General features: G+C 36.0%; 1 protein-coding gene and 1 long non-coding RNA gene across 2 annotated transcripts; both read right to left on the bottom strand.

Moving 5' to 3' along the window:
- Positions 1 to 6979: 6979 nt before the first annotated feature.
- Positions 6980 to 7768, bottom strand: LOC109806184 (uncharacterized). The gene has a single exon (XM_020368565.1). It carries the CDS (start codon positions 7766 to 7768, stop codon positions 6980 to 6982), a length of 789 nt encoding a protein of 262 aa, XP_020224154.1.
- A 1719-nt stretch (positions 7769 to 9487) lies between these two features.
- LOC145957716 (uncharacterized) lies at positions 9488 to 10732 on the bottom strand. Its single transcript, XR_014433725.1, has 2 exons — positions 10485 to 10732; positions 9488 to 9684 (listed from the first exon to the last, which is right to left on the bottom strand). It is a non-coding gene; the product is annotated as an uncharacterized LOC145957716 (long non-coding RNA).
- Positions 10733 to 11107: the final 375 nt, after the last annotated feature.

Below are 11107 nucleotides of genomic sequence, written 5' to 3'. Positions count from 1 at the left end.
TAAATGAAGTAAGTTTAAGTAAACTTACTCTTAAAGTAAATAGATCTCTCCTCATATATATATATATATATATATATATATATATGTATATATATATATACACACGTTTAATATTTTATTTTATTAATTTAAATTGGTATATAATCATAAAAATATTGTATATGTTGATTTAAATTTATATAATAAGGTGTCAAATGATTTTTAAAATTTTGTAACTTATACATTAAGAACTTTTAATTCAATGGTTGAATTATTGAAATTTGATATAGAACATGAGTTATTGAGCAGAGTAAGTCTAGATAAATTTACTCTTGAAATAAGTCTAGATAGACTTATTCTTAGAGTAAGTAAATCCCTCTTTATATATATGTGTGTGTATATGTGGACGCACATATTTTTCAATTCATCATGTTTTAGGCAAAATATTCACCAATTTTATTGATAATTAATATTCAATAAAAAATTTAATTGATGATCTTTTGTTACAATTCGTCATGTCCAGTACGCTCAATGAAATCATTATTCCTAACAACGGAAATCATATTACTAGAACATACAAGATTAAGGGAAGGAACGTGACATATATATATATATATATATATATATATATATATATATATATATATATATATATATATATATATATATATATAAGTAAAACAACTGAACTAATATAAACAAGATATATACATGTATGCAGTAATCCTAAATAATCCTATATCTTAGTATCGGTTGAGTACATCTATACAAGTTACACACAATAGCATCGCCATCAACAAAAGATCACGCCATCTGCCCGCAGTAGCTCCTCTAACCTAACATTATCTGCTCACATACAACGTAAGATCATCGTAGTTCAAATCATCATGGAAACAGAAAAGGGTAAGTTAGAGTTCAAAAATATGTACATATAAAAAACAATCTTATAATATACAACATCGCACCACAACCATACATAAAAGCTATAACACTCCAAGCAAACATGTATCTCATTCAAGCCAATGTCACACAAGACATCCAATAATGCATATGAACACACCATAGTACATCATAAGCAAACATGTATCATTCAAGCCAATGTCACACAAGATATCCAACAATGCATATGAACACACCATAACATACATCATATGCAAACACATCAATTGTGCGTTGTCATGCATTTACTTATGGAGGTCTCCTAACAAAATGAACAATCTAAGTGATTTTCACCCTACCAAACCAATCAATCATTTTCATGCTTGAAATGTTGACTCGATCACAACAAAATGAGATACCACAATCCCTCATTTGGTTTCTCAAATCTCATTATGTACACTAAGAAAGTTCAGTTCCACAATTAGGAGTAGGTGTACCATGACCTTGACATGCATTACCAAGTCACATGTGGAACCACGCAACCTTTCCAAGTACTTGGTGATGAAGATTTTCGCAATCTCTCCACTTGGCAAGCAAACCAAGTTTCGATGTAGTAATTAAGTATCGTCAGGGATTTAAGAGTTTAGTAATTCTTGCTCTAATGATTTAAAAGAGAATGTTGTTTTAATTGCAAATGAGTAAAAATAGAGTAAAACAACACAATAAAATAACAGTAGTAAAAACAATGTTTGAGAAACAAGGATTGGTTTAGAAGCACTTGCTAACTCGTAAATCTTCTTAAAATAAATACGATTTTAATTTCATTATTTCCACGTTCATTTAATAATCCAACAAGATTCCTCAAAGTTGAATCCTAAAGTCATTAATCTTAAAACATGATTCCTCTATGTTTTGAGTTTAACACTTCGCATTAAGAACAGTGACTTGAACAATATGACTAACCAAATCAAGTCTATTCCTAGAACGAGAAATGAATAGGTGCAAGATTGATCAGTTCGGGTTTTCAAAAACGTTTTCCAACTAGATTCAAAAACCAAAATCATACCACGGGTGATCAAATCGCTATAAGCATTGAGTGAAGAATCAAACACAAATAATGAGATTAAAATGCATATATTTAAGAAGAAGAAGAGTTAGTAGTTACATCCAACCAATCCTTAATGAGTTTAGCCACACATGGCCATTACAAGATATAAGAAGTAAAAGAAGAGATTACAAAGTGGGAGGTGAAAACAAGGGGTTGGGCTTCGTTCCCAAATGACCCAGTTGCCCAAGTCTTCGTTCTTGCTTTGTTTCTCTCTTCTCTGAGGTCTCAATCTTGTTTTTCTCTCTCTTGTTCGTGATGCCTTATTTCTTTCATTTTCCCCCTTTTATATGAGCTTTAAAACAGGGGCAAAAAATGATTTTTTTCCCCATAGCTGCAGCTGTAGATCCACGGCTATGGCTGTGGAGAGTCCTTTAAGGTGAAGAAACCTCCAACGCTGCAGCTGTGGTTTCACAGCCATAGCTGAGGAAACTCTTTCAAGCTTAAGGAACCTCCAGTGTTGCAGCGGTGAAGTCACAGCTATGGCTGTGGATCTCTGGAACTTTTTCTGGGTCCTGGGTGCTCCATGGCTCTAGCTGTAAGTTCACAGCTTTAGCTTCAAATCTCTAGAACTTCAAATTCGAATTCCAGATTTCCACAGCTATAGCTGCAGATCCACAACTATAGCTGCAACTTTCTGGCCTTTTAATTCCTTCCCATATTTCCACAGCTCGAGCTCCAGATCCACAACTATGGCTGTGGATCTCTGCCTTCTCAATTTTTCTGCACAAATGGAGGAAATTCATTAAGATTTTGCTACTACTCTTCTATTCTTTTAATATAACTTAATTCTTCCAATTTAGGGGGGTAAAATAACATATATAACTATCTAAAATTACCAAAAAGAGTACCAAAAGTTGAGTGTAAATAAGGAATAAAAGACACTCAACAACTCCCCCAACTTAATCTTTTGTTGGTCCCCAACAAAACACCAATCAAAACAAGAAAACTTCCCATCATGAGATTGCTTCTGTATCAACAATAGGCCAACACTCAATCAATTCACTATCAAAAATCATTTTTTACTCACTGAGGTGCCCACAAAACCAATCATGCTCAACCAAAAAGATTGCAAAATAATTCATAACACAAACATTATGAACCAATAATTGAACATACTCTCATAAGAATAACTCTCCAGGCTGAGTGTTTCTCTCAATTCCACTCATCATTTCTATAAACATAATCATTGATATCATCTCTTCATTACCACCCCTTGAGAGAAAATTAAGGATCACAAGGACTTTTTTAAGGTTCTACTGAGGTTTGGTTAGCAAAGAAGTGTGGTTTTTCAGGTGAACAAAGGTTTAAACTCAAGAGAGTAAAATGCAAATAAACCAAACACTCCATCTTGTTCACTCTTAATATTCAACTCCAACCAAATCTCTCAGCCCAAATTCTTCCTTTCCTTACACACCCTTTTTCCTCAAAATTTGCTGCCTAGATTTTAAGAAACCCCTCTCTTTCGAGACTTCATGTGCAAGTGCTTGCTTAGATTTTGATTTTGATTTTTGATTTTTGATTTTTTTATTTTTTGGGACAATGGAATAAAACTAACAAGCACAAGCACTACTTTTGACTTGAATTTGAACAATGATGTTGATAGAGGGGTGACTCTTTCCTTCATACTTTGCACTATTTTGATTTCAATATTTCCTTTCAACCTTAGCAATTTTAACAACTCCCCCAACTTAATCCCCAATTCATTTTCATTGTACTCTCAAGAGTTTGGTTAGGGTGAAGAGTTGGTATTTGGCATGGGCTTAAGGTTGACTAAAGGCTAAGGCTAAAACAGGCTTCAAGGAAGGGATTCAATTATGGTTTACTGTTTGGCTCTAGGCTTAAGAAGAATTCAATTATGCACAATGGAATGGCTAAAATGCCTTGATCCTGTCCAAAACTTCTCACAAGAGCAATCATTCAAGATTCAACCAATGCAAACACATATATTATGATGATGGCTCTCAAAGTAGAAGTGTATATGATAAATGCATTGTTTAGTCTCTCTCACTCACCAGCTTAGCTAAATGTTCAATTATTGATCTTTCATGCCATGCTAATCAAATATCTCACAACTTCATGATCAAACAAATTGGATGAGTGCAACCTCAAAGCAAGCCTCACAACAAACCATTTTTAAGTGAATCAAAAGATGTGTTTTTGCTTTTTGTTGATCTAAAAGCCATCTCATTTCCTACCTTTCAAGAATGATTTTCAATTTTTCCCAAATTTTTTTTTGATTGTTAATTCAGAAAAGTTATATAAAACACCAGATAGTCCAAACAATTAACAAAACTAAAACTAAAACAATTGGAATTTAAAATGAATAGAATTTAAAATGGCATAAAATTAAAGCGAAACTCCTCTTTCTCAGAACGAGGGTGACAACGACCCTCCATCATCTCCTTCTTTATCATTGCCTGCTCGTGCTCCAACTCCCCACCATGAAGTTGTTCGCCTTGATCTCCACCCCCTCCAAAAAATATAGGACTGTCCCCAGGCCACTTTAGATGGTGGTGGTGGGGTTGGTGCAGCTGGGATTTTATGAGTGGCGTTAGAGCTTCCGCTTGAACCGCCACCTCTTGAACGAACTATCTGAAAATTTGACAACCAATTCTTGCAACCAAGTTAATCCACAAGTTGATCATACAAACAAAACAGAATTCTTCATGGGGCATAAGGAATGATCAATAAACATTCTAACATGTGAAGCATTAAAGTTATTTCAAAGCCACCAATGAACAAGCAAATATTTACTACTAACTCCAATGATCAATGACTTCACACTTTGGATAAAGAACACATATTCACTTAGGCATTTGACCAAGCAATTGATGGACATGATAAGGAGAAACAACATGCATGTGAATTCTTGCCATGCAAGGCTCAAAATTCTTCACAAAATGGAACATTTCAGTGACCACCTTTTTCAAAGCTTTCATTGTGTTCAAATCAAATACTTTTCTCATTCAGGCATTTCTTCGAGCACAAAACAGGCAGAAAATGAGAAGGTTCATGCATGTGCCATATTGAAGACTCAAACACCCAAATTCATGCTTTGCAGGCCAAAAAGAGGATGAACATAAACCACTCCTCTATTGATCAAAATAATCCACCAAGGAATCATAAATCTTGGTCATAAAAGAAAAAGAGCTCACTCACGTTTCTCATGCAATGAAGAGAAGAAAAATGGAACCTTGATGCTCTTTGAGGCTTCACCTTGAAATCCACGTGAATAGGGTGCTCTTTGAGGCTTTTGAGTGAAATGATTTAAGAAAAATGGAACCTTGGTGCCTAAAAGTGGGAACTTTATAGAGGAAATGTGAGGGAAAGTTGAAGTGTGGAGAAGTTAATGGGTTTCATGAATGAGAGAAAAAGAGAGACAAAGAGGTAGAGGGAGAAAAAGAGTGACAAGCCCAGGCCGAAAATCAGTGCTATTGCTGTGAAAACTGGTGCTCCAGCACTGGGAATTTGAATTTCAAGTGGGGTTCCAGGGAGTCGGCGCTTTAGCTATGGAGCTAGCGGTGGGGCGGTGGGATTTTTCTTGCACCAACAATGTTTTGCCCCAGATTTAGCGCTATAGCTGCGAATTTGGTGCTGAAGCTATAGAAGAAAGAATGCAATGCCAATGATCCTTAACGCTATGGCCGTGAATCTCCACACTGAAGCGATGAAGCTTAAGCAACTATATACTACCAAGGCAGAGAGTTAGAGCTGTAGCTCTAAAACTGGCGCTCCAACGCTAAAATGCTTTGTTGTTTCAGAAAGTTAGCGCCATAGCGCCAAATGCATCGCTGTAGCGGTCAGACTTAGAACTTGATTTATAAGCTTAAAATCATTCTAACACAAATTTCCATTGATTTTTCAAAGTTCTAGGAAACAAAAAAATGCCTTAAAGCACATGAGTATGCCATTCAAAGCATATTTTAACAACATTCCTTTATTGACTTCCCTAGAACTTCCTAACCTCACAATTCTCAAAACTGCTCAAGCCAATGAGAGTCACCAAGACATTATAAACAAAGTGTGCACCCAACATGTTCAAATTTTGCAAAATTTTATAACCATTAGAACACATCAAATCAGGCTTGTGCTCCCTAAAAAAAATATGACTTAAAACGCAAACTTGAAACACCCACTTGAAACTCCAAACCTTTCTATTATTTCATATTGTTGCACTACATACACACAATTGCATTAGAACAAGATTTCAAGCATTCCATCAACAAATCAGCCTTGAAGCAAACAGGGTCAGCAATTGCAAAACATCCTATCATAACACCACAAACAGCATGGAATCAAACCTCCCTATGAACAAAGACATTTTACTCCACACTCCAAAATTATCAAAATCATCACAGACCCAACATCCAAAACATTGTAGCACCACTATAAAGCATCAAAATAACTTCCTGAATCTTAACACAAAACACAACAGAACCTCAACAAAATCAACAATCTTAACGTATCCTAAAACAAACGTTCCAATCATCAAACAACATGCATTTTGAAATCAAGCTACTCTATGAACAAAAATTCTTAAGTGCACTTTATTCAAGACAAAAATTCAAAACTTAAATCAGAAATTAAACAAGAACATGCTAATTTAATGTTTTTAGCTTGACAGTAGTTGTATGATCATGGCTCCTTCAAATGAGTAATGGTAGTGAGTCTTTCAACTTCACCACCCAGATAGTGCTTGAGCCTTTGACCATTGACTAACCAAGTCCTTCCAGAGGCAGGGTCTTCAAGTTCAATAGTCCCATATGATTTGACTGACTTAATTGAAAAAGGGCCTGACCACTTAGATTTGAGTTTACCCGGAAATAACTTCAATCTAGAGTTGAACAGTAACATTGATTGACCGGGTTGGAAGCTCTTTTTTAAAATCTTCTTATCATGATATGCTTTGATTCTCTGCTTGCAGTGCTTAGAAGACTCATAAGCATTAAACCTCATTTCTTCAAGTTCAAGAAGCTGTAACTTCATGTGTTTTCCAGCTACGTTAACATCCAATTACAACTTCACTACTTGCTCTTTTTCCTCCTTCTTCAATTCTTCTTTTGACTGAACATTGGCAGAAGAGTTTTCTCTTTTATTTAGTGCATCAATAACATCTTGAACCTCTTCATCTATGACCTTATCCAATTCTTCATTAGAAATAAGCAAAGCCTTCTCCAGTGGGGATGAGCTCTTGAAATCATTTTGAGCTTCCAAGTACACATCATCTAATACATCAATTCTAAAGCAATCTTTGTTGCCTTTTGGACACTTCATTGCTTCAAATACATTGAAACTCACTTCCTCATCTTGGACCCTCACCTTCAGCTTTCCTTCATCCATGTCAATGATCACTCGAGCTGTCTTCATAAAGGGTCTACCCAATATCAAAGGAACTTCTACATCCTCTTCCATATCCATGACTATGAAATCAACCGGAAACATGAATTTATCAACCTTCACTATCATATCTTCCACTATACCATGTGGAAGCTTGATGGATCTGTCTGCCAACTGCAAGGTCATTCTTGTAGGTCTTACTTGCACTTCCCCTATCTTCTTTAGCATTGATAAAGGGATCAAATTGATACTAGCTCCAAGGTCTAAGAGTGCCTTACTCATTGATAAATTACCAATTGATACAGGGAGAGTGAAACTGCCTGGATCTCTGGACTTCTGAGGTAGAGACTTTTGTATAATAGCACTACATCCTGCCTCAAGCTCCACAGTCTCTTCTTCAAGAATTTTTCTCTTCTTAGTCAACAATTCCTTCATGAACCGAGCATAAGTGGGCATTTTTTCCATGGCTTCAGTGAAGGAAATATTAATCTGGAGCTTCTTTATGATATCCAGAAATCTCAAGAACTGTCTTTCATTTTCTTTCTTAGAAGGAGCATGAGGGTAAGGTATGTTGAGCTTAGAGGAGCCTGAACTTGATGAGATCAAGATTATCTCTAAAGTTTAAGAGAGTTTTGATGATCACAAAATGTGTGTCAAGGACAACAACAAACAACAACAACTTAGAAGACAAAAATAAAGTCAAAGAAAGTGCTATGTAATAGGGATTAGTATGTACATTGTGTTGAATGAGTTTATTTGTTGAGTGTGCTGTGTGCATAAGAAAAATCTATATCTAAACTGATTAGAGAGTGTATGATGATGAGTTAAAGGGACTAAAAAGTTATTTTGAGACTTAAAACGAAGTTTTGAAAACTAACTCAAAATAATCGATTATCATTAAATATAATCGATTATTCCAGCAACAGACAAAATGGGATGCCTTGCTGCAATAATCGATTACTTGCAAAATAATCGATTATCCCAGAAATAACTCTCTAGAATAATCGATTATCCAGCAAAATAATCGATTATATTGTTCTTGGTTGGTTTCCAGAAAACCTGAAGAACAAAATAATCGATTATTCTTTAAAATAATCGATTATCTGGGACTGAAACATTTATAAATAGTTTGAACTTTTTGAAACTTCAGACAAGAGTTAGAACTGAGAATCAAATTTAGAAAAGCGTTTTTGTGGAGTCTTTGTGACCATCTTGGAGAGTTTTCTTTGTGAATCCAAGAAGAAAAACATTTGTGAAAAACTTTGAGAAAGGATCATCATCATCATCACATTCTTGAAAGGGGAAGATTAAGATTTACTTCTGAATTCCAGGTGAATTCGTTCCTTAATTCTTTGTGAATACTTGTAAAATCTTGAGAAGGTTTTCTTAAGTGGTAAGGATTCTTGTAGTGGGTTTCTACAAGGGGTGCTTTCTTGGGGTCAAGAAAGTGGTTATCTTGAGTGTTGAAGTATATGCATGTGGTATGCTTGTAAACCTTCTTCATTAAGATAGTGGAACAAATCTTGATCAGGTTCTGATTGAGGTTTGGATGTGGGTCACATGTGGAGTGGCTGAACCAGGATAAAAGACTTGTGCAATCTTCTTCTACCTTTATCTTTTACTTTGAGTAATATCTTGATTGTACATTAAAGAAGATGATTCTTGATTAGCATGTGTGTGTGAATATTGGTGGTTTAAATTGAATTAAAGCATTACATTTGAACCTCATTATTTTTGTAATCAAGAAAGCATATATAATTCATTCTTCTATAACAAGTCTTTAAAGAAGCTTCATCTGAAAATTCAGTCTTAGAAAAGTTTAAGTGAAATAAAGATCCAAAATACTCTGAAATTTTTAAAGGGTCATAGAATCCAATTCACTCCCTCCCCCTCTTGGATTGTGCCATTCTTTTCTAACAAGGTAAGTTTCTTACAGGAATAGTGGAAATGACTTCCTTTCCCTTCTTTTTCTTTTTCTCCTTCTCAACTTCATTCTTCTATTTTATTTTCTCACTATTTACACTCTCATTTTTATTGTTTTCTTGCTCATTCTTCTCACGCTCTTCCTCAACCTCCCTCAATTCAACATTTTCTTTCTTTTCATTTTTCTCACTTTCCCCAACATCACTATGTAACGACCCGGCTGGTCACTACACACGGTATAGCACACTAAAACACCAGACAGATAGAACAAGTATATAAATATAGGATCTAGAATATATAAATATACAAGATTCCAGTCTGACTAGAGTTAAAGTGTACCAAGGAAAATTACAACCAAATGCTACTATCCCAAGTAGCTACAAGCAAAATATCCACACAAGCAAATTAGCTCCAAAGTCCGCCGGAGACTCATCCCAAGACGCCCACCTATTTCTGCTCTGCTCCCATACATAGTATGATCATCGCAGTTCCAACCACATGGAAAACATGCAAGGGTAAGCTAGTATTCTTTAAAAATCAAATCATACTAGCAAAGGATTAGCAATGTAAATAAATTCATCGTTATAATTATCAACACATCTGCACAGCTTATATTGCTCAACAACATCAGCACCGTAATGCGGTTATATCAACACTGCTTAGTAGCAGCAACAGCACCACTCTAGTGGCTATAACGGCACCGACTTAGCGGCAACAACAACACCACTCTAGTGGCTATAACAACACCGACTTAGCGGCAACAACAGCACCACTCTAGTGGCTATAACAACACCGACTTAGCGGCAACAACAGCACCACTCTAGTGGCTATAACAACACCGACTTAGCGGCAACAACAGCACCACTCTAGTGGCTATAACAACACCGACTTAGCGGCAACAACAACACCACTCTAGTGGCTATAACAACACCGACTTAGCGGCAACAACAGCACCACAATAGTGGCTAACAGCACCGACATAGCGGCTATAACAGCAGCAACAACACCACCTCAAGTGGGTATAATCAGCATACAGCTCAGCATTATATAGTACAGCAAATCAGCATACAACACAGCTAAGTAGTATTCAACACAACTTACTACTCATAACTCAGTTCAACATCCTTATAGTACAATACTGTTAAAAATCAACATATAATTCAGCTCGACTCAACAACAAAATTTGACACAGTTCAAAAATATTCATTTATTATTAATCATCAAACAATTAATAATTTCAAAAACTAACTTCCCTTACTTGGATAATCCTGAACCGAAATTTGAGCAGAACCTCCTCCTCTTTCTCCTCTTTTCTTTATTCTGACAGAACCACCTCTACCGGATTCCTCTTCCTCTTTCTCCTCCTTTCCTTTCCTCCCTCTTTCTCTAAGGATTTTCTCTTCCCAAGGTATGAATTTTCGTAACTCCCCAAGCCCCTATTTATAGCAATTCTGGCTCCTCTACCCGGTACGGCCGTTCCAAAAAGCGGAACGCCCGTTCTGGGCTCGAAAAGCTACGCAAATTTTTGAACTGGAACGGCCCGTTCCAAATACGGAACGGCCCATTCCCAATTTCCAGCAGAACGGCCCGTACTCCTTTTGAAACGGCCTGTTCTCCCTTTAGAACGGCCCGTTTCACAATCAGAACGGCCCGTTCTCCTTGTCGGAACGGCCGTTCTGAGCCCGTTCTCACTCAAGATTTTTAGTTAAATTTTAAAGCTTGGAACGGCCCGTTTTGCTTTTGGAACGGCCCGTTCCAAGTTACTAAAACACCCTTCAAACTTTTTGAAAATTGCAAAAATGCCATCAATAATTACAATAATACCCCTATACCTTTATAAAATTTACGAAAATGCCATTTTAATAATAAATAATAATACTA

The sequence above is a fragment of the Cajanus cajan genome, chromosome 5, assembly GCF_000230855.2.
Source record: "Cajanus cajan strain Asha chromosome 5, NIPB_CcT2T_4, whole genome shotgun sequence".
In the NCBI taxonomy this organism is placed as follows: Eukaryota; Viridiplantae; Streptophyta; class Magnoliopsida; order Fabales; family Fabaceae; genus Cajanus; species Cajanus cajan.
This window is presented reverse-complemented; position numbering and strand designations above follow the sequence as displayed.